Source organism: Symsagittifera roscoffensis, chromosome 5, assembly GCF_963678635.1.
Source record: "Symsagittifera roscoffensis chromosome 5, txSymRosc1.1, whole genome shotgun sequence".
Taxonomy (NCBI): domain Eukaryota; kingdom Metazoa; phylum Xenacoelomorpha; order Acoela; family Convolutidae; genus Symsagittifera; species Symsagittifera roscoffensis.
In genome coordinates, this window is record NC_087066.1 from 60,214,801 (window position 1) to 60,240,095 (window position 25,295).

At 34.7% G+C, this 25,295-nt stretch overlaps 1 protein-coding gene across 5 annotated transcripts; it reads right to left on the bottom strand.

The window, feature by feature from the left end:
- Positions 1–25,295, bottom strand: LOC134846227 (uncharacterized). 5 transcript variants are annotated; one of them, XM_063863492.1, is made up of 8 exons: positions 23,888–25,295; positions 5,211–5,582; positions 4,859–5,063; positions 4,321–4,476; positions 3,645–3,710; positions 1,837–1,971; positions 1,026–1,443; positions 1–838 (listed from the first exon to the last, which is right to left on the bottom strand). In XM_063863492.1, exons 2-8 carry the CDS (start codon positions 5,483–5,485, stop codon positions 282–284), a joined length of 1,812 nt encoding a protein of 603 aa, XP_063719562.1. In that variant the 5' UTR covers positions 5,486–5,582; positions 23,888–25,295; the 3' UTR covers positions 1–281. The 5 variants fall into 5 exon arrangements, with proteins under 5 accessions (XP_063719562.1, XP_063719563.1, XP_063719564.1 ...); XM_063863493.1 differs by lacking the exon at positions 23,888–25,295 and adding an exon at positions 11,102–11,911; XM_063863494.1 differs by lacking the exon at positions 23,888–25,295 and adding an exon at positions 10,748–11,911 and having other exon boundaries at positions 4,859–5,051.

Here is a 25,295-nt window from a genome sequence, read left to right on the forward strand (position 1 = left end):
AATATATAGAACTAAATTTAACAAATTATCGGAAAATGAACACTGATTTAAAGTTGAAGCTAAACTATGAAAAATGAACATCATATCAAAGCAAATCAACGTTAACAGAGAACCCAAAAAATCAAGAAATAAATGATTACATTACTGACAAATAAGGCAAATTACAAATTTTAGCACTGCAATTGATTCCATTGACTACAAATAGAAATCTTTACAAAGTTTTTTTACGAACTTAGATAGATGCTCTTTTCATAGTAACTTTCGTCACTTACTGGGGGAAATCACTTCTTAGAAATGAAGATCGCTGCAAGAATACAAAGAGTGAAAGTTGTGTAAAAACCATTATAACTTCCTTCTGACCCTTGCGTTCGGTCTGCATTTCTTTCTTCGAAAAATCGGGAATGACTTGCAGTTGATATCGAAAAAGATCTGTAGGGTCGAGACTCAGTTTGGGGAAGAATTTCAGAGAAAGATAGAAGTCGTCCCCCCAAGCCCCCCAAAAACCCCGCTTGTCTTCGACGTCCTCGTGCTTGCATTTGAGCTTGAGCTCGTGCCAAAATTGCTTCTTCTTCTCGTTTCAAGTCTTCGACCGAGGTGACCGATGCCGACTCGTTGCGCGTTCTTCGATTCGCACTCGTTGGATCCGGATGATTAGGAATCACAGCGGAGTGCTTCGGAAGACTCGCGCTTGGAAGACTCTCTTCGCCAAAAGCGGAGTCTACATCTGACTCTCGGCGACCTACTGCTTGATGTTGATTGGATGCCGACGATGACGACGGTTCATCTTCGCTCATTGGTCTCCTTTCTTTTGTTCTTTTTCGAACTATCCCAGCAGACCCTTAAAAAATGGCAACTGTTTGAATAAAATTGAACCTTTTTTAATACAGTAAGTAAGGCTTAATATGCAATCTGAACGTCACGCTGATATGTTCAAAACTTCAATTTATTCCATATGAGTCGAATATCCAAATAAAAAATTCCAGAATGGAATAATTTTCAGAACTTAAAAGTGAAAAAGTACTAACTAGACAACTCTGTTGAACTGTTACTCGTGAGGCTTCTTTGAATGATGTCATTTGCCGATTCAAATCGTGACTCATTATTCTCTTCTCGTGACTCATCGTCATATTCTTCCTTGTCAACCGAACTTGAGAAACTGGAAGATGTCGTCCAGCCAAATTTTCTCTTCGGAAAATTAGTTGGCGTCTCAATCGAACAAGTCGCTTCACTCGAACAACCAACTGGGACTGGAACAGCTTCTGAAGAGTTTCGCAAAGGCCCTGCAGTTAAATCGAGTTCGAAGGTGCTGCTGTACCTGTTGTCGTTTGGCTCCGAAGAGACACTTGATTGGGCGCCGACTGACGAGAGACGACTTCGGGATTGCTCGTCGTCGCCTTCATCGTTATTGCACGAGGTGCTCAAACCAAAGGCTGAGGATGAAGTCTGAAAACAAATACGTTCTTTAAGAAAATTTTTGCCGTCCTAAATTTCTTTTCTATCAGAGTGAAATTTTACTCAATCTTAAAATGGTTTAAAAAAACCGTTCATGTTCCATTCTGAAGATCATTTCGATCGCTTAAATAAAATGATAAAAAATTTAGGTAACTGCTTTGTGTCCGACAAAAACCTGAGCTCCTCACTAGCAATAGAAAAACCGAAGTAAAAGTGGACCAAAGACCCAAAAAAAACAAGCCAACCAAAATTTATGTCACTTGCGCTGCAGCTTCGACTTTTTTACTTACTGCTTATAACTTTCAAATACAAAAGTAGCTGCTGGCTTTTGTGACATATGAGCAATTTTGGCTCTCTCATACAGAGGCTGGTTTTTGTGCGTACCCTTTCTGATAGCATTGCAAAAGGAGAGAGGGTGTTGATGTATTCAATGGCGAATCCCCACAGCCTCGACACAAACTGTCCGGCTGTGCCCAGCTGCTGCGTATAGAAGTAATTCAACAGTCGCACGAACACAACCTGAAAAAAAAACAATTCATTTATTTTGAGCAAAGTTGAAGAGCTTTAAAATGTTTCTTTGCCCTTATGCACTTTCAGACCTGAATTGGTTCTAATCATTTCAATTATGCATTTGAAAACTTCAATATATTTTTTTCTTGGCTCCGACCACTCTCATGGAGATAGAAAAAGCTTTAGAATCGTGCTTTTTTCTTCCCAAACAAATATCTATCATTTCAAAATAACGTCAACTGGGGACGAACATCCCAATTTGAATTATAGTGCTCAAAAAATTCCCTAAATTCAAATCATTATAACTTTGTGCAAAATGATTACAATTAAAATATTTTTACACTGGCGGAAGCAATGTCTTATAATCGGGAACCAGACATTTTTTCCCGTTAACAACTTTTCTTACAAATAATACTTGCTATTCTTACTAGCTTTATCAGTGAAGCTTAACATTTTTCAGGTTCGTTCCCACTTTGTCTAGAAGTAACGACGTCACCTTGGCAATTCTAGGTTAGGGGTTCGAGTCCCGGCCAGACCTTGTGGGAGTATCTACGCAATTGGAATTTTTTTCCGGTATAAGTTGAATAGTCGGGACTTTCATTTTTCTGCTCAATTTTCGCCGGCTTATTTGCCATGGCTTAAATTTTTCTTATGTGGCAAGCAATTTTCCTTGTAGTGAGTTGCAAGTGCAAGTGTTGTTCAATGTAGTTTCAGGGGGATTTGAAACGTTTTAGTTGTTTTTATAGACCTAATTTTTTCCGGCTCAATTTGTATCTGCTCAGAAATTGTCGGCTTTGTTTCCTCTTTCTTCGTGGGCTTTGCTCCGCTAATAATTTAATACTCTATTGTCTAGCTTGTTTGCCTTGAATAAACTTCTATCGAGATGTACGAAAATTTAAATTTAGGTAGATCTATTTTTTTCAAAATTTTTCATTTTTTTTCTTAAGTTTTTTATGTATGAGTTGTATCGCAAACGATGAGAAGCTCCGATTCGCCTCGGTGTTTTTATTTTGAGCTCTAGGCAACAATATCTTTCACGTGGTATAAAAAATTGTCAAAAATGCTTAGTTAAAAAGTCGTAAATTGACTGAATAAAAAAGCACCCTAAACTGTTGGTAGCAGGGCAATGCCCTCAATGTCCCAACTTCCCTTCAATGTCTTTGAAGCAGCTTTTGAAAACATCCATTGAAACAAATGATTGAACTTTCTTTAAAAATGCCAAAAACGCTATGCAAGTCCAAAGTGAAGTTCTGAGCGTCTAGTTATGTGTTAGCAACACCCAAAATCTTGCCTCAATTCCATTTGGAACAATTTATGAGCGGATTAAATAGCAGCTTACTCAATCTTGTCCCAAGTTAGCTAAATTGCCTTTCAAACCCCAATAACTTTTCAAAAAAAAATCACAGGTAAAATATCTTTTTAAATTTGAGTTCAAGGCATCACTGGCTTTCAGATGGTAAATAAAACTTTGTTCAAAAATGCTTAGCTAAAAGTGTGTTTTCAATTTCTTCTAACTTTTCCGTTGAGGTCAATTAGTTGTAAGCCAATCTGTTGCGGAAGTTTAATGCGAAAGTTCATTCGGTTTTTATAATTAGTAAGAGTATGTATAGTTCAACTAAATAAACCTACGAAGAGTAGCTTCAGTAACTCTATTCTAGAATGTAGTCAAGTTAGTTTCCCACCTGGTGAAGACCACCATCAACTGGTTGAAACCAGCTCACGTTAGGTAGCGAATGAGTACGTTTTCGCTAAAAAAGAGCATTATTGTTCCATCTATCCACGAAAATGAAAAACTAATATTTTCTAAACAATTTTTTGAAGGCTTTTGCGGTTTCGAGAAAAATTAGTTTGAATATTTTCGCTGCTGGTTTATTATCAGAAGATATTGAGGTTTTATATACGTTTTCTAGAGTAGACAGTTTTCCTTGGATGTCTATCAATATAAGCTTGACTCAAAGTCAATTATTGCAATCTGAAGCAACCACGTGGTATCGGAGAAAAATTGTTTTACGAATTATATGAATTAGCATAATTTTTTAAGTTTCTTTTTTTTATCCCTCATTTAATGTATAAATTACATATTTAATTGTAAGTTTAACATCTAAATAGTAGCCTCAACGTATAGTTTTGGCAATATCGTCGACAGAATAATTTTGTCGGTCAAAAAGCGGAAATTTTCAGGTTAATTACAATTTGACACAGTTTTTGCTTGCTGCAATGAGTTCGAAATTGATTTGCAAAGCCAAAAAAGCAGCTTTAAGTTATTTTAAGTTCAGACTCGTTGACCGAAAAGGATATTGCCAACAAACTATATTGTACGCACAATAATTCGTTTAAGTTTATTTTGTATTAACGAACCCTTCTGTTTGGCGTCTCGAGGGAAGCACGGATGGAGGGGTTCTCCAGAATCTGGTCCATCATTCTTCGGAATGCCTCGAAGTCCATGGCCACTCCTCTGTTTTCAAAGTTCGAGTCCAGATAACTGGCCAATCGCTGGAACTCTTGCTGGCAATCCTGAATATCAAAAGATGAATTATAATATTAAATTAAATCGTACAATCATATTGATTATTTACTGCAACCATGCTCTGGTTTGAATTGACTAAATTATATAAATATACAAAAAAACGTTTATCAACTCATTATACTATTCAGAAATTTCAAATTTCTCTGATATAAACATCTCTTTGATACGCGAAAGATACAGAGTTTTAATGACGTTTTGGATCACGATAAGCTGAGCGAACCACTCTTAAATTATCTTTTGCGTGAATTTTGTTTAGACAGACTTAAATTAACTTTTGGCTGAGTAAATACTGGTTGTCCGTTAAATCCGTTTCTTTACGGTCGTCTAATTTCTTGTCGTCTAATTTCCTAGGGCCCAAACAATACGTACCCTCTCATACTGGTTGGCGATCTCTTCTAGCTTCTCAACAAGGCGATTTATTCTTTCTCCTCCGTCTGCAGGAGAGGCAGAAATAGCAGAGTCCGGACTACCTCCGTCCCTTTCATCCTGGCCTCTATGTGGCGGATCACCATTCAATGATTCCACCGGTATTGGCATCGCAATTGGCAGAACTTCGTTGGCACTGAAGCAAAAACTTTTGATTTTTCGATTTAAAAATTTAAATGGCATTAACCGATATTAAAATTCTGCAGACATTTCTCTGACAGGAAACATCAACTCACAAGAAAAATATTCATTTTACAAGGACCCTTGAAAGAGCCAGAAAAGAAATCTTCCTTACTTGTTAGAGGATGACTGTTGTTCGGAGTTTTTCTGGTTGTCCGATCGGTGTTTACTTTTTCCACAACTAGAAGTAAGGCACTCCTTTTTAGCTCGAGAGTTGTTCGTAACTTGTCGTGGGATATGAACACCCACCGGAGCCGAGCTCGCTCGTCTTCTCATCGGATCCGGTTTCTCACTAGAGTCGGGCTTTCGATTTTTCTTTTCGAGGCGCCGAGCGTCTTTTTGGGTTTTCTGGGAATTATTGGGCTGTAAACCGTCCTTCGGAATTGGCATTTTGGGTCCAATTTTTTTCAACTTCTTCCGGATTTGTGGGAGGATATGATTTTCACATAAAGGCAAATGCGTATCGGTTTGTCAGGTGATAATTTTACTAAATAAAATAAATTCAAAGTCACAATCAATCGTTAAGAGAGACTTAAGAGTCTTTGTGTCAAGTAACAGAACTAGTAAAACTTTCGCTTTTATAAATTCTGAATCGATACATTTACGCCTTCTTAATTTGATCCAACTTCTGAATAAACTTAAAATGGTAAATATGTTTTCAAAATTTCAATTTTACAGCATAAAAATCAATAGGCAACAAAATGGTCGCACTACAGGACAAAAATGACATAAAAATTTCCTTAAAAGGATATTGTTGGTTGTATTTTTTCAACTCCTCAAGGTCAAAATCGCTATTTCAACTTGACTCTTGACAACTCAGCCATATAAGGAAAAAGATGATAATTAAAATGTCTATATCAAAAACAATGCCTAGATTTTTATTCGTGTTCAAAACCTGAATAAGATTGCAGCAACTTTGATTATTGATTTTTTAAAATGAAAAGGTTGTTTCAAATTTTTTCTTACGGAATTGATTTCTCGAATCGAATTTCATATTCAAGGTTGGCTGCGATTACGTTGAATCATCATCATCATTCGGATAAATTTTGACAAAATCAGTCTTCAGCTTATTTAAAAAAAAACAATTCTTTCTAAACGGAATCTATTTCTTTTATCAGAGAAAACTTCAGTTTATTATTAGTACTGGGTTATCAAAATGCAGGGAGTAACACAAAAAATCTTATTTTAATCAAATGTCCTAGGAGAGGTTTGGTTCGAGCGGAAACCAGGTTTCGTTACGGTCAAGCTAAAGTTCAACCTTTGAACCTGTATGTTTATACCCCGCAATTCTCGCATCAAAGTTTCTAGGATCAAAGTTTGAATTTTTGACTTGGCTTTAAAAAAATAACCTTGAATATCCTAAAAACTATATTGAACTAAGAAAATAACCTTGAATATCCTAAACAGCATATTGGAAAATAATGGTTACTCACACTATGAAAATTTTGGCACTTTTTGAGCTTAAAGATAAAACAGGATCAGTAAATTTTCGCCTGCAAAATTATTTCAAAATAACTAGCCAGCTAGTTTTGATGGCTGAATTCTGTGAAATGGCAATGCTTCAAAGTCTAAGATGTCAACAAATTATGCGGTTATCTTCAGAAAAACAGGGGCACAAAATTTCCTACATAAAAGAGAATTCTAGATTTGGGAGATAAAACAAAGCGAATCGGAGACCTATTTTACTCCACAAAGTGAATTCGGTACTGAATTGAAGCCGTTAACTTAATAGTAAAATATAACTGGGTTGGTATTAATAATATTACTTATTTTAACAGATTTGAGCCGAGTAAACATGAAATAAAACGACAAGAATCCGAGTCACGAGACGAGTAACTACTACTTGCCCTCATACGAAACGACTCAAAAGCGAGCGCAGCAGAAAGAGACATTAGTTTAGTTAGGTTAAAATAGGAAGTGAACATCGCCCGATTGAGAACGCCAATCGCTCTGAGACAACCTGAGGATCGGAATTCTTAATAGGACAATACTATCTTCTGTTTGACGCCTAGTTCTGGATTTTGAAAAAATCGAAGATTCGTGAGATCTTTTGTTATACACCCTTTTTATTCAGTTGAATTTTTTCATCTGCGAATCGCTCATGAATAAATGGCAAGTTACTGTTCCGACTTTCGTAACGAAAGTAACGGAATATTTGAGCTCGGGGTAGGTTTTTTGTAATTGTGATTGTTTTTTGTAAAATTATGGGTATAAAGATAGACATTTTGACCAATTTGGGACTATTAACGCGCGATATAGTTCGCGCTATTAACGCTTAAGCGGAGAATTAATGCGTCTTAGAAATCGTTCCAAATTGGCCATAATTGATTTCTTACTGGGAGCAAAATCTATCATTTTGTACTTTATATGGCGTGTGGGCGGATGATTTTCACAAAAAAATCTCAAATAAAAAAAAATACTTCGTTTTATTTTATTACATTTAATTATTTCATGTTTTTACTGCTCCATAGACCTCTCGAAGGGCAGTGGGAAAATTCAGGGCTTCGCCCTGATACGAGCAGTCTTATTTTTCTTGGGTAATTTTGTTTGGAGATGTTCAACCTATGCTTTTATTTTTATCCAATTAAACTTTAATGATTGTTCGAACCACTTATTTGAAGCCTTTGCCGAACCTAAGATAAAACACTGCTTGTATCACGGCAAAACCCTGAATAATCTGACTGTCTATAAGCTGGTCTCGAATAGTTTTTGCTTAATGAAATATTGACAAACTATGAGATTTCTGCTATTCTGACTATTGTACCGCTAAAGGAAGTCATTCACTCTCTGCTAAGAAAGTAATTTTCAACACAAATTCATTATTGCTGTAAGATAATTTGGTTAACGTTAGCAAGTTCGTGAAGATTAAACTGAATCAATAACAAAAATGGCCGGTTGCTGAGAAAGTACCACATAACTTTCCGGCCATATTCATGAAAAAACTGACAAAAGGTTTTTGTTTAAGTTTCTTCAAATTAGTGTCACGATTATGTAGAAAATTAGAGAATTAAGCATGATAGACAAACACTCACTGCCTTCAAAAAAACAAATAAAAAGCAAAAAGAAATGAAAAAAAAACTTTCAATTTTTTTGCACAATGATTTAAAGCTTTTATAAAAAAAAACTTTTGTGCAAAACAAACGCTAATTGAAGCATCTAAAACTATTTTTTTTACATATAAATCAAGTTTTTTTAAGAAACAGTAAATTTCCATATAACCAGCGTTACTCGATTGCGTTACTAGCTCAAAATTAGAACCGATTTTTCTCGACATTAAAACTTTTTGAAAAACTTTGTAATGGCGTTCGAATCACGATTGACAAGGCTTTTATATTATTTATCACTCAAGTCACTCCGATTATTAATTGTTGTAGCTGATTTTGCGTGGGACACACAAAAAAACTAAAACACACCCGAATACAAAGTCTTAAGAAACCTAAAACACGCCCGAATACAATTTAAAAAAAATTTAAAAACGAGCAAATACAAAGAAATCGGAAAAATAAAAAAATCGAAATTCGAAGATAGTAATAAGCCCCTAGAGAGGTTCATAGATACAAGGTGAGCAACCTCAAGTAGATCAGGTAGCGCGAAGCTAAAAACCGCAAAAAAAACTTTAATGAAATTTAAAGTGAGGTAAATTTTTTAAATTTGAACAAGTTCTAAGTAAACGAAGTTTTTTTTTATTATAAGTCCTTTTATGGCGGATTTTCAACAAACCGCCGTATCTTTAAGCCAAAATCACATCGAAATAACATCGGAGTAAACTTCATAAGAATTACGTAAGTCAATTGTTGTTAGGCTAAAAAATGCTATACATTATCCTAAGCTATCAGGCTAATTTTCTGGAAAAAAAATATTCAAGAAAGTAAATTCATTCATTCATAAATTTTTATACTGCTATATCCTGGATAACGGGGAGCTTTTAAAAAATAATCTCTATTATTTCAGTAAGATCCTTGATTATTTTTCGTCATTTTTTCTAGCAATGCTACTTTTTCACGTTTTCGGGCAAAAAAAACACTCAAAAGCGAAATCTAAGTAGTCACATAATTTAAATTCAAGCATTGAAAATTTATTTCTCACCGAATATCAAACACTTTCCAAATGAATTTCCGTTCTGAGACACCTGTGAACGGACCTGTAGGTCCAATGGTGCTCTCCTAGGAAGTAACATTGTTGGAGTGGTTTGTAAATTTTTCAACTACCCACAATGGAAATGCCCGAAAACAATTTATTATATTATACTAGTTTTTGCTAGGGAAAATATTTATCATATGTTAAATATCTATAGGCCTTGAAATGATAATAAATGCAAAATAAACATTTTTTTTGGTCTACCAAATTGAACTTACGAGTTCTCCCAAAACACCAAAAAAGACAACGTTTCGGCCATTTTTCCACGAAAAAAGGTAAAAAGAGGTTTTCAGACAGTTTTCGCCAAAAAACTCGCGTTTTTTGGCGCGCGCTAACCCGCAAAAAAGTATATTTTACCCTCAAAACTAAAGTATAAATAAAAACAAGTATATCTGAGTATATGAGTAAAAAGAATATCTTGTTTTTAAAAAAAAACTTTTTGCGAAAAATGGAGTTTTTAAGATAGTACTAAAAAAGGACCTTTTGGGTAGCCAGGGGGTCGAATTCTTGAAGAAGGGTGTCCACTCACCGTTTTCCCCTTAAATCCACTACTGATGCTGGGTAAGAGGGTACATTACGAGGTCAAACTGTGTTTTTGTAAAATGTTTCGCAATAAGGACACTCCCTGTGTTCTTCTTTTGTTCTTTCACTGTCTTTGATCGTTCCGACAAAATTTTAACATGTTTAAAGACTGTCTCTGGAAACCAGGAACATACAGACACAAAATTGTGCGCCTATCCAGTGCACAGTTTGGCCTCGTAGTGTATTTGATTTTAAAAAAATCGACTATTTTCATTTACAAAATGTTGAATGTAAAAAATGTTAGACACCCGGGAAACAATCTTGTTAGTATTACCAGGTTAACGTTTCTGCAACAAAAAAGCTGTTGGTATTGGGGTTTTAAAAAACGCTAGTCATTCAATTCTCATTTGGAAAATTGGCGACCGCTCGACTAGCTTAAAGCTCGACAATTATAAAAGTTTGAAAGCATGAAAATGTATCGACTAGCATAATTTTAATAGCTTCATTTTTGAAAATACGTAAGAGCAAATTGATCCGAGAAAACTTAGAAATTGAGAAACTATGCAATCAGCAATCAAATGAAATTCATTAACACATATAAAATGAGATCAGACTCCCTGACCTTTAATGGCTCAAATCGAACACTGATTGCCGCTCAAATTGTGAAATGTTAGTCAAAATTATGATTGGTATCAAATTTCTGCGTATAATGATTTTATTTTCAGTATTTGAATTTTGCGTTCAATTTTAATGCTAGACGATGATACGATTTACGACTAAAAATGGATTTGAAAATGGATTTAAAAATGGATTTAAAACTCATTTTGAAGACTGCCAAAGTTGTAAAAAAAAAAGGTGACAAAATTTTTTGAAGAAAAAGCTAAGCCTAATGAAGAAAAATCTAAGCCTATGAAATTGAAGAATACCCCAATACTAATAAACGATGATCATATATGAAACGGAGCAAAATTAAATTGTCCGCAGAAAACTTACCTCTAAATTCTTTAGGGTGCAGAGGCTAATTCTGTTTCAGGCCAAATAATGACAATTTGTTTCTACAAGTTTCTTTTATCAAAATAAAGAATAAACGGATTGGTCCAGTTATTTTACTATCAAGTTGTAAGCCCTGAAAAGTTGCAACTGGTCTACTTTTAGAAAAATATTCTTTGAAAAGATAACTTTGTTTTGGTTAAGTAACCCAGTTCAGTGATGAAATATTGGGCATTTGATTTCAAAATCAAAGAGATGGCGACCGTTAAAGAGACGCGATGATACCATTTACATATACATCAGTCTGGTAAATTGACCTTGGGTAACTTTGAACTCTAATTTGACCTCAAAGCTCACCTTTTTGATCATTGATTCGGGCCATGGAATGGGTTGGTTGTTCTTGTCACGTGTCAAAAGGATGTCTGAGTATACAAATCAGAAAAAAGGAACTTTTATATCTGCGGTTAATAAGTCAGCCCCGAATTGGGCTAAACTGTCTTCTTAAAACTGGGACATGTCGTTTTACGAGTTAAAATTTACGACTGTTGTCTGAGACCAAATATAGATCATGTAATTTTTCTGAACGGGATGTCACTGTAATATTAAACTTCAGCAATAACGAAAAACGAGGTCACTCAATTTAGAACGATGTAAATAGAATGTCAAAACACAATCAGTCAATAAGTACAAAGATAGATACAGACACTGATACAATGACTTTGAAACATAGTTTTGATTTGACACCTATGGATCATCTGATGTAGCGGAAGAATCGATAACAAGGGCGATAAATTACTTTGAATAACCTAGTTTAAGTAAATTCGGCAAAGACTAAAAGGCTATAGATTACAACTACATGGATAAAGTTCTGACATGAAAAAAGTTCATAATCAAGTGGATTATAAGGAACGAGTTAGTCTTCAAAGTCAATGGTTTTAAACCAGTTTTCAGGCTTATTAAATACTCAATGAAATAACGTTTAAATCCAGGGCTAAATGAAATCCACTCAAACAATCTTGCAACAATCTTAATATCTGCTGATCGTCGAGTTAGGTGTTGACGAGTTGATTGATATGTCTAATTTTAGACACCGCTTACTTTGATTATCAGGTATGTTGCCTTACGTAACAACACACCAAGCTAAGCTAATACCAGTAACTTAAACTCAAGTACCTTTTATTATCTAACTTAATGTTTATCACAATCAAATCACGTTTTAATAGATGCATAAAAAGAGCCAATGAACTTTGTTCTTTGTTCAGACAGATTGATCGTTGGTTTGATTACAAAGTGGGGGTCAAGGCAGTTTAAGCGAATTTAAGTTACTGCTTGTTTATTGCTTATTGGTTCCCTTAATTATCTAAAACTGTAAAACATCTTTTTTGAAACAAAAATTACTTAACTCTTCGTAGTTAAATAATTGAGCTTTTATAAAATTTCGACTTTTGCTATGAAGTCTCTGGTCGAAGAACCATTTTTGATAGAAAATATTCAAAAGAACATAAAAATGTTCCATGTCCTGAAACCAAACATTGAACAAATTTTCACTTTGATAGATTTTCTTAACAAGAAATGGGTGTATAAAAAATTGCGAAACTGAAATGACTAATGCGTGCAGAAAAGAATTATTAAATTCCAGTTTTGTATGCACATCATGAAAGTCTTGACAAAATGAGGTTCAAAAAACTACAAACAGAAAGTTTGCAATACCAGTGATGTCAAATTTTGCGCATAGAAGCTCAAAAGTCTCGAAGAATTTGTTAGTATGAAGCAGGCGCGGGCCAACAATATTCTCGATTGATGGGTAGTGGTATGATATTCAAAAAACAAGGCATTTTTTTGGTTTTTAGAGCTCTCCGAAAAAAAACTAAAAAGACGCTAATTTTGCGAAAAAATCTGCGCCGCCGGCAAAATTGCGTTTTCGGCACGCACTTCCTCGAATTTTTCTGCCTTCTTTCAACCCTTTAATATATATTGGCGCCTGTATAAAATATTAGCAAAAGGGGATCATTTGCGTGGTCAGGGCGGCAAGTATAACATAGAATTAACCATATTCGCTCAATTTGCAAGTAGCATAGAAGTTCGTACCGACCAATGTTATTTGGGACAAAAACGTTTTTTATTTTGACTTTTGAACTAATTTTTCTTTTTTTGAGCGCGCGGCAAAAAGATTAAAAACTAGCTTAGAAAAAAACACCAGCAATATTAAACTATATTAAAAAATTTTCACTCGCAATGAATATATAGGAGGAGTAACTGTACACTTGAACTAAAAAGGATAATATCAAACAGATATTTTTTCAACATTGAGAACTTGTTTGGAAATTCTATATTTTCACCAAGTCAGTGAAAAAGATTAAAAAGAGTTATAATGGGGTATATGGGTGCAAAGTATGCGACCTCAAATCGTTGTTTTTTTAAATATAAAGTGTAACTAACTTATTTAATTAATGCTTCGTTGTTAACAAACTATTTTTGGAACTAGACATAATAAATGGAACGGGTAACTGATCCAGTTAAACCATGCAGTTTTCAAAATAAATTAATTGTACCCCGAAACATATCTTTCCTATTAAAAACTGGAAAAAAAAACAAGAATATATCAAATAGACTTCAAAAAGCAAACCAGACTGCTGGTGTGTCAGATCAAAAGCCCTGAATGTTCCGACAGTCCCTTAATTCATATCGAATAGTTTATGGTAAAAACGCTGCGTTACGCTCTCAGCATTATGAATCAAAGCGCGCATAATTTAGTCCAGAAGATCGCTAATTTGGCAATTTTCAAGCCCCCAGAACTTTACAAAAAAATTGGAGGTAAAATATCTTTTTAAATTTGAACCCAAAAAGTCGAATATCTTCAATGGGGCATAAAAATATTATTTTGATCGGCGAAAATTGACTGAATAAAAAACCACACCGAGCATAAATATTCCGTTTTCTTCAAAAGTCGGAACAAAAAATTCAATATCAACCCCAGTATCAAAATTTTCAGATTCCCACAATCTTACAAATGTAACAAATGGAAAGCCAACTTAGGCCTTAAAGTAGTACGATTTCTCTAATATCAGGCCAAAATGAACAAACGAAAACTTTAACCGCGGTTTTTTTAACAAATGGCGTTACTATGAAAATTTCAGTCCAATCGTCCTATATTTTGCACTGAAATTAGAAATTTATTCGTGAGTGAGTTTCAGCAAGCACTTGAGGGTGTCCAAAAATATATCTGCTCGAAACTTGGCTTCATTTTAATTCTGTTGAAGCCCCTTAATTGTGTTCCTAAAATGTAATTCCAAAAAACTCTCTCTCTCACTGACGAAAAACCTATGTGAAGCTTCTTACAGGGTGATTTAATTTAAATTAATACAGGGTGAGTACGACTATCGGAAGTAAAGGAACAAACTTCAATTCATTTGACGAGAAGTTTAGAGGTTTTTTCACTTCTCCTCGAAAAAATCCTGCTTTTGTATACAACAAACAAGACTGCTCGTATCAGGGCGAAACCCTGAATGTTCGGACTGCCATTTAATTGGTCTCGAATCGTTTTTGGTGAATTATGAAAAAATGGGCAAAACTATAAGTTCTAAGCTGATTGTATCAAAATTTAAAGGTTAAAATTTGAGTCGTGCATGAAACTAATAAAACCAATTAGCTGCCTCAATTCAATTTGGAATTTTGGAATGATTTTGTAGGGGGGGTTAATTCACCACACGTAAATTATAAAAAAGAGAAGGTTAGACAGACTCGTATCATATTACTTTAGTGGCGTGCACACCCGGCTGGTCCATTGCAGATCAAAAGATCGATCCCCCGAGGGACCAGAATTTTGTAAAATTAGTCTGAATAGATAAAAGCAACCCGAGCAAATATTTTCCTGACATTCTTAAAAAATTTGAACCAAAGAAACTTCGAGCTCAAAAAGCAACTCTTTAGCGCGAGAAGAATGCGAGATCAAAACTTTTTTCAAAGATACCCAATACGGTCAAACATTGCTTTATTTCTAACTTTTAGAATCGAGGCATGCTAGCGTTAGATTCACACGGAGCGTCCATACATAAAAAGGAAAATATTCGCAAAATAACCTTCTGCATAAGAAAATCAAACAAAAAGAAGATATGTCGAAAAACAGATCGAATCAAGTTAAATACTTCAATCTGAAAACCTTGAAACCTTTGAATAACCATGATATAAAAACTGGTTATATTATAAAATATTATATTACATTATAAAATTGGAGTATCGATTGGTTTTATATACTAGTAAATTTGAATTTCATACACATATAAGAACTCTTAATTATTGTTTAGGAAAAATCTTTGCAAAATTTGTAAACACATTAACATTTTTTTGCAAGCTGATTATGTTTTATATAGGATCCTTTCAACATCTCTGATCCTTTTTTAGCGTTTAAACGAGGGCAGGATTTCAGAGAAATTTTGAAGGTCCCTCTCACGACCTAAAGGCCTTTATCACAACCTTTTTTTGCCAAAAAAGCGAGAACGCATGTAGCCCGTCTAAGCGAAAGAAATATGCGACCTCAAATTATGCTTAAACGATAAAGATAGCCAATCTAGTCGAATATTACTGATTTTTTTTTACCTGAAATTATGATTAAACGATAAAGATAACCAATCTAGCAGAATATTACTAATTTTTTACTGAATTACTGAGGCATTGAACCGTTAGATTTATATGGAGTATCCTCTTTGTCTACCTTTTTCGAAAAACATCAAAACATAATCAAAACAAAACGAGGATATATCAAAAAATGAAGACTATATAAAAATTAGAAATTCAATCTGAAAAATTTTTGAATCACTACAATCTTGCGAAAAGCATGATATAAAAAGCTGGCTAGATAGCTTTCTTTTATATAGCTTTCAGTTTCAAAATCAAGCATGTTTTTGAAAACTGTTTCTTCCTTCGGAAGTGACTATATTTTGGATTAGATCCTAATTATATTTTACCGAAAAACAGTCTATTTTTTTTAAGTTTGAAGCGGGGGTGAGTTTACAATCACTATACATTTTGATTTATCCCGAGAATTTGTCATTTTTTATTTTCAAGCTCAGCATTTTAATTTCCAAGCTCTGCAAAAACTTTCGTTGAGAAAATGATCAAATGAGGCGTGTGTGGGATTTTCTGAAAGCTATATATCTTCCTTAAATCAAAAATTTATAATAAAAATTTGGAAACGAAAAAATATCTTGCAAGGAACAATTTAGCCGGAAAGTTCTGAGCTATATGTACAGCAAGTTATATAAACTTTGTAGAAATTTGAAAAAGTTGTCCTTGATAAGATGATCGTAGAAATTCATCTCTGTTTTTTTTTTTAACTCGCTGAAATTTTTTGAAAAACTCGGTCGGTTACACAATTGGAAGGGGGATAAAATACCTGTCACACCACCGAAAATGGCCTCAAGAAAAACTCACCCCAATTATATATATTTTCGAAAGTAAGTGAAGAAAGAGGAAAAATTTCAGGCTTTAAAAACTTACAGGATGAAATGATAATTAATAAAAATGAAACTGAAACCCAGTTGTTTTAACACTAACACTGAGGTTAACCTTCTGTTATTTAATGAAGGATTAATTAATTTTTGATATCCCGCTGGTTGACTCCCCAAATTACTTGAAAACCAATTATGCTAAAAACGTGTTGGTACAACATGAACGAACATTCAAAGAAGCCAAATTTTAGGGAATTAAAGATTGCAGTTATATGAGCAACATGTGGCTAATTTTCGAATGATTATTGTTTTTCTGCATCATAAGACAATTAGTAATTGACATGAGGCCAGAAAGTGTGAACAAATAGAAAAAAAAAGGAAAAAAAACATGGGAGATTCTAGCTTTAACTTTTCTTTATTTTTAACGGCCGAGGAGTTGGTTCGTATGTTGTTGATTAAAATAACGTGATGAATAACCTCTTTCAACCATTTCTCAATAGCGAGGAGGGTTTTTTATATCCTATGTTCAGATCTGACTGAAACTATTCCCTCAAAATGAATGCTTCTTGTAATCAAATCATTCATGAAGTGTATTTTGAATTTAAATTACTAATTTACCCGTCTTGCTTTTGTCAAGCCTTTCAGCATTCAATGTATTTTAATCTTTGGTGTGGTCTGCATGTGCCAAATCTGCATGTTGTAGCTATCTTAGCATTAAGCCCCAATATATCATTTTTAAAAAAGTCATTTTGCGTATTTACGGTTCTTATTTTGACCAAAAACAGTCCTTGGTTCAAATGAGAATGAACAGAAAATGGTTATGCGAAATAATCTATATACAAGGAGAACGACCAGGAACTATTGTAACCTTTGGCGCTAAATATCCAGACACCCAATAAAATTTGTCTAACGTTTTATGAGTCATTCCACTTCATTTCTATTGGTGCAGTCTTTTGAGCCACCTGGAAAACAGCGTGCTGTAGCTTTACAGACAGAACTGCCTTTTCAGTTTGTTCAGCTGCTGTGAATTTGGTATCAAATGTCTACAATGAAAATGGTCTTCAATGAGTGGACAAAACTATACAAAAAATGAACAGATTTACAACTGGTCCAATTGTCTCAGCGGCAACTCAATTTTTTAATTTGGCCCCTGGAATTGTACTGCATAATTCACGTTGGAGCCGCGAAAAAAAAACTGAAATGCAATTAGAACATGAAAAACAAAAAAGAAATTCAATCAACAAAAGTTGCCCTAAGATCTAAGGCTAGTCATGATAGGTTATACGATGACAATTTTTGCTAACAAAATAATTTTAGCGTTTTGAAAATAACAAAATGGCACAGGCTAAATGCAATTTTTTCCTGGCTAAAATACCTCAAAATTAGAGCATAAGAAGACTGCTTGTATATCAGATCAAAGCTCTGAAGGTTCGACTGCATTTTTTGGTGCTAAAAGTTTTTAGGTCGAAACGATCGAAAAAAGTAATAAATTTTATATTTTTTTCTTCAATTCATCCCGCACACGCTAATAAAATTTAAAAAGACGCATTAAGCGTCTGATATTCTTATAATAAGGCCAAATAACCTGCCCTGATTTAATTTGAAACGCAATAATCCCTAACTTTAGCTTGTTATAAAAACACAATAAATCGCGCTTTAATTATCCCAGATTGGCCAAAATAGCAATTTTTAAACCCCCATAACTTTACGAAAAATCAGTACCAGGTAATTTGAGCACACTTGAGCACCAAAAATAATTTTAGCCCCAAAATCTCTACACTTGAGCACCAAAAATATCTTTCAAATGATAAAAAAAAACCAGCAAAAGTTTTTTTTTTAATTGTGAAAATTAACTGAAAAAAAACCACCCTGAGCATAGACGTTCCCTCCACTTCGACGCACTTCTCAAAAACATTACTCACAAAATTTTAAAAAAAAACTTTTAAAAAGTCACAATACCCACGGTTTACGGTTTACTGGGTACGGTTTACTGTCCCGCACTTTCCTTCATTGTGCCCTTCGCAGTTCTCATGCCTACCGGGACATTATGGCCCCCAAATTTTTTTTTCAATCTTACACTTTTATTTAGCCTCATTTTGGTCAAATCTGATTTTGTTTTGCTTGATCAATTTTTTTTTCTTCAAACTAAAATCGCAAATAATCCGCTGTGAGTGCAATAGTTTCCCAGTCAAATTTTAGGGCCTTCTGCTTCTGTTACGCCTTTAAAATGCCGGTTACACTTAGTTAGCAAAAAAGTAAAGCTTAAATTTTTGTACAAAACACGAGAGATAACTCTTATGACAACAAGCTGCATTTAGATGAAAGAGAAACGCAGTCTTTGTGTTTACAATCAATTAATTTATTGCAAGTCGTGATATCTTTTACGCCTTTAAAATGCCTGTTACACGTAGCAAGCAAAAGAGTTAGTCTAAAACTATTGTGCAAAATTCAAGAGATAACTTTTATGATAACAAGCTGCAATTAGTCGAAAAAAATGCAGCCTTTGTTCTACAATCAATAAAAATTATTGCAAGCCGTGCCGCCATCGACATTATTTCAGAGCTGAATATATTGAAAGCGATAATTGCGCCTATGAACGATGAGATTCGTACACTAATGAGCACCGAAAATATGAACCAAAACAAAATTATAAGTTCGTCTCAACAAAACAGAAAGTTAAGAGAAATTTTACTAAAGAAAGGTGCAGATGCACTAAAAATGATACGATAAGTCTCTTCTAACCTCCTCTTCAGCTTTCTCAATTTTTCACGACTGAACAGCAACGCTTCTTCGCACATTACGATTCGCAACGCCATGAGCAACGAACCGAACCTTCAAGTTGCTACATCACTCTATACAAGGATCCAACAGGGACTCCGATCAACTTAAAAACGAGCAGCCCATACAACAGCAAACTTCGTCTCCTTGCCATTTACCTTCACCATCCTCAACATTCTTTCCACGCTCTCCGGAGCAGCAATGACAATCTCACCCGCAGTCAACACTTAATCATCATTATTGACCAACGATTACGATGAGGTATTTCATGCCCCCACAGGATGCCGTACATCATTTTTCGACTCCCAACAGCCCGCTAATGGAACACAACTCCACAGCAGCCGAAATCAAGACACCGCATTAAAACCGCAACCTAAAGTTGATAAGTCAAAACGTTTGAAGCAATATTCTCGCAGCCCAGAAGCTCTACTTCATGGAATACAGCACGGCCTCAACTTCGAAACTCAAATTTAATTTCACAAAAGACAGACGGAACCTGCAAGGACACAATTACTAAACTCTTCAGCACTAGTTTTTCTGCTTTCATCGATGCCCCCAAAATCGGTATTGATTTCCAACTGACAGCACGGCAATTCCATACTTATCATCATTATACACCAGCAACAGACGACCTTCATGTCAGCACAACTCACCACCTCCATTCATGCAGATTTTCAGTTCCCAGTCAACGCCCAATTTTTCACAACCAGTTCAGCGCCTTCAGACACATATCTTCGAACACATAACACACTACCCCCCCCCCCCGCAGCACTACCCCCAATCAATTCCAAAAGGTATCAAGCGACACTTACGAACCCCGTAATTGAATCGACATTGCAGTCAACTCAGCCATCCCTACAGCCTATTTTCGACAGCAGAGCTTAGGTAACAAGGACATGGACCAGAAGCCAGCCGACCCAATATTTAGAAAGAACACAGCCCTCATAAGACCACATCAGGAAGTGCATATGACCAACTCAGGACACGCATCGACAACCATCCTAACATTAGTGCAACTAGCCCAAGCAACATTAACGAACGATATAATCAGCTGCCGTCAGCATCAGCCTAAACAAATGACCCAGCCAGTATTCAGCCAACAATCCTCATCTCAGCATGGATATCAACACAGATCATATCAGACCTTACCAGCTTTCATAGCAACTCAACACGTCACACCCACGCAAGGAGCAATGCAACCCGACTTCAGCAATCAGCAAAATATGTCAAAGACTTTCAGGAAATCAGTCCCAATTGTCAAGCCATTTGATTTCGACAGAAACCCGCAACATTGGTTAGATTGGATCGGACTCTTCAACACGACAATCAAAAACACGGACATGTCCCAATCGGAGAAGCTGACTCATCTACATCAACTTGTCTTCGAAGATAATTAATCTTTCATCCGCGATCAATGTACAAATCAGCACTCCAACGCCTGGAAAATGATCTTGAAAACCCGACGAAGACAGTGACATCCTTCCTTCGACGACTAGACAGCATCAATCGCCCGACTCTACGACACAACAGAAGCTACGAAGATCTCACCAACTTCCTGCAGACAATGGTTGACACCATGACAACGGTTGGATTCCATCACCATCTCCACCGTTCAGCGAACGTTCAGACAGTTCTTGTAGTTCAGACAGAATTTTATTTTTGGCATTTATTTTTGGCACTTTAGTAAACAGACAGGGCAGTATGCAAAGCAGACAAATTCTTGAAGCAAATGTTTAAAAAGTGGTTCAAATGAAACTAATTGATGAAAATTAAAAAACAATTTTCATCCTCACCCCCACTCGCTATGTTAAGTAAAAATTGAGGCTCTTATACAGTTTCCCATCTTTGATTTTTTTCTGAAATTTAGTATTTGAAGTCTATCAAAAATGAGTTTCTATTTTATATACTGTATTAAAACGTGTCAGCGCAACGCAAGCAGGTGAACAAATTCTTACCACAATTCTTACCAGCAAAATGTCTTGTGAACAAATTTTGAACAGTTTTAAGTTGTAACTTTACGAGGGGTGAGAAAACTGGAAAAAATCCAAAAATGTTATATTTTGCATATGGCCTTTCGGTTATATCCCCACTAAATGAATACACTTACCAATAATTGGGATGGTGTGAAAAAGAAGCAAACGCTATATTTTTCCCTATGTAAAATTAGCTAAAATCCAGAGCATTGCCTAACCTTGAAAGTGGAACATGCAAATCACATGACAATTCAAGACGCACTTAGACTCAAATATGTGAATTTTGTTTGAACGTAATGGTAGAAAAAATTGAAGAAAAAGAACCGTTAGAGGCAAAAAAAATCAAAAAATACTTTATTTTAACCTACCTCATATTAAAAATCTGCCTTTATTTGTAATATTGATCCAATTTTTTAACCTTATTGTTCCCAATATTAAAAATGGGGAGAAATTTTGTATTCGGGTGTGTTTTTCTGTATTTTCAAAATTTTCAAAATATCTTAAAAAAATTTCGAACGTTTCAATATTGAAAAAATTATCTATTTTTTAAAGCGAACACTACTCCATAGACCCTATAAGGCAGTCGGAACATTCAGGCTTCGAGCTTAAGGAATTATTCCCTGATTTACTTCTACAAAATCTAAAAATAAAACTATAGCCTACTTCCCATTTTCTAGCCACTCATTCAATTTGAGCTTCAATTTGTGGGGTCTGTTTCTTTATACGGCCCAAAATAAATAATTTAGATGATTTTGACAATTTTAACAATAGATAATATTGACAATTTTGAAAACGGGAATAAATGAGATCAATATGCTCGATTCTGATTGGTTAAAAATGAAACCAGCCGAGACAAAAGTTGGAAATGCTCATTATACCAAAGCTCATTTCGCCGGAAAATACAAACATGACCAAAAACATTGCTATTTTATCACATGACCGGTACTACTATGATAATCTCTTGAAAATAACCAGGTCTCTGTAGCATAACACACCTAGAGCTCTCAAATCCTTTAATAATTTTGATTTTGTCATTCAAAAAGATGTCGCAGTATATTTTCAAACAAATTTTATATTTAGTTACTTAATAAAATTTCCTCCTCACCATTTTAAGGTGGAAAATTAAAAAAACGCAAAAAATTAAAAAATAAATGAGTTTTGATGACAAATAAGGTAACCCAATAATGTTTGTTAAACTATAAGATAAACATATACGAGCAATTTTCTTGATATAAGCAATGAATTAATTATTATTTTGAATCTGAAAAGTTCCAGACTGAACATATTTTGCTAAATTTTTGAAATGAATAATTTATACAAAATAATTGGTCAAAATTATACCATGCGAAATGCATGCGCGACCTGTCTATCATAGTAGTACCAAAAGACCAACTAAATAGTGATAGAAATTGCTCAGTTTTGGCCCGCCCCCTAACGCCCCAAACTCTCAATAAAAACTTAAAACGGTTGAATATTATTTGTTTTGCGTTTTATATTTTGTCACGGCGCATAGACAATTCAGCCTGAGACCATTCAACCAGTTTAACAAAAAGCTACATTCGAAAGAAAAAATCGGAATTAGAGTTATTTCTCGATAACCTTCTCTAAATTTCGTATTGAGTCCTACCCTCTGTTGGTAAGCTCGCAACACGTTGGCGCGACTGCGGCGGTCACTATTTTGGCTGAATTGTCTCTGGCTGAATTTTGTGCATACTTTTGGCTGAATTGTCTGAATTTCACATTGGCTGAATTCTTTTTGGCCGATTTGTCTGGACGCGATCGTCACAGTTATTTTGGTTAATAAAAAATTTGACGTGCGATTTTGCATTTTTGGGCCGTATAACGGAAAGCCCAATTTTTGGAAAAACGATTATCGATTTATAACAACGTATGCTGAAAAAGTATAAAGCCTCATCAGTCCAGTAGAATTGAATATTGGGTTCTAGGAAATTAGACACGCTTCATCTTGCAAATAAACACGCTTCATCTCGCAAATATTGGGGTGTTATAAATCAGTATAATATTAGGTTCTAGGCAATTAGACTAGCGAAATAGACGATGATAAAAAAACGGAATTTAGACGACTCACAAACCATGATTGTAGCTAAATTCCGTGTTTGATCATCGTCCAATTTGCTTGACCCCAATATTCAATTCTACTGGACTGATTAGGCTTTATACTTTTTCAGCATACGTTATTATAAATCGATAATCGTTTTTCCAAAAATTGGGCCAACCGTTATACGGCCCAAAAGTAGAATCGAATACTTCTTAATATTATTTTGCATTTTTTGGGCCGTATAACATTAACGGAAGGCCCAATTTTTGGAAAAAACGATTATCGATTTATAACAACGTATGCTGAAAAAGTATAAAGCCTAATCAGTCCAGTAGAATCGAATATTGGGGTCTAGGAAATTAGACAAGTAAATTAGACGACGATAAAAAACGGAAATTAGACGACCCACAAAACTACAATCTTGAGAATTAGATGAAAAACAGGTGTGACAGAGGGGTCCCAAATCACGATGAAGTACAAATATGATAGTTGGGTCCCAAGAAAAATCAAGTATGATAGATGGGCCCTGCATTTTTTGAGCAAACTTCAAAAACACAAGTAAAGAAATGCGAATCAGGTTTTCGAAGATTTTAAGGCCTAAAAAATTTTCTTCAGGGACCCATCTTATCTTTCGGGACCCAACTATCATATTTGTACCCACGATAATTTTGAGCGAATATAGCAGTTAAGTAAATCAATGGACGCCTCTCGATCATTTTGAAGACTTTCTCAAACCTACCGCATTTCATGTTTTTTATGTCATGATAGAGGCAAAAAATTGAACATTTTTGAAATACAGTCTTCAACCCTCTATCACATTTGTACCCAATACCAATAAACAGGCTTCATTCAAAAAGTTTAAGAGGTGAAATAACTTTTTACTTACCAATCGATTGGTCAGTCAATCCGTAACTCCACTTATCCCTGGTTTGGCACGCTTCGGTTCAACTCACGAGTTTTTGATGAAGAGTTTTTTGATGAAGATGATGATGGTACTTACATCAACATTGATACCATGTACAGCATTAGCAGTCTATCTCAAGTACAATTGTGGCGAATTAACAGGTCGGTCAAATAAAAACACGTGATGAATGATTCATTTTAAATGGGGGAATTGTTTTGCGTACTTTTTTAAAGAAAAGGCAGCTTTAAAAATGTGATAAAAGAAAAGCAGCTATTGAACTAACAAGCCGAAACTTTGGCGTAGCTTTGAAAGGTAAGAATTTGATTAAGGATTTCTTGATAAAAGCACTGCTAGAATGCGATATACTCGAGTAGAAACCGTTTATGAAATAAGACTATGACTGAAATCGAGTTTTTAACTAGATGTAACGCGAGCCCTGAAGTAAAATTGAATGGTAATCAATCTTCATCGTTTCCGCTTAACTAGATGGCGTCATTGAAAGTGGAAAATAAAAAATAAGAAGTATATAAACAAAATATGAGGCGTGATCAAAAAAAAATTTCACTAACATTCGATAAATTTTGTAGAAATCCGACATTGGCCGAGTGTCATCCGAGTCAATTGTTCACCATCGACACATGGAAATTTGTACATGTATGTTTGTATTTGTTCGACTGAATGAGCAAATTACTATAATACTGAAAAAAAATCTTTAAAAATTTGTCGGAGTCATGTTATAAAAGCAAATTTAATTGACGAATATCCAACGTGGTTTTTAAAATTCCCATTTTTTACAGAAAGAACCATTTCATTGTAAGTTAATAGATATTCTTGTCTAACGACGCTTCTGTCAAAAGTTATTTTATCAAATTCAGTTAACTTTTCATATAACATTATGAAAATAAAGTTGTTCAAATTATTCGTGGATTAATATGGTGTTTTTTTTCTATAAAAAAAAGAAACGTTTTATTTAAATTGCCGTAGATATGGAAACTGAAATGATGTCTGCTGTCTGACCTGTCTGCTCATGTGGTTGTCTACTTGCTGCTAAGTAACTGACGTTCGGTTTAGTAGTAGTAATCTGTGATCAAACTCATGACGCAATGGAGTATATCGCATTCGCGAACTGAACTACTGCACTTTTAACGGTTCGGATTTCTAATCCGCCTTGTAAAACTAACCGTTTAGTGAGATTAAATTTTTCACATGATGATCCCGTTCCGCGCATGATTTCCATTTATTCCATAAAAACGAAGTGCATATTCCAGAGAAACAAAGAAGTTAACTTCTTTTTATGAAAAAAAAACTATGGTATCTATAAATTTGGAGTCAATTAACATATGCCTATTACATTCTGCCCTCAACAAAAACAGAGAAAAGCAGACAACAA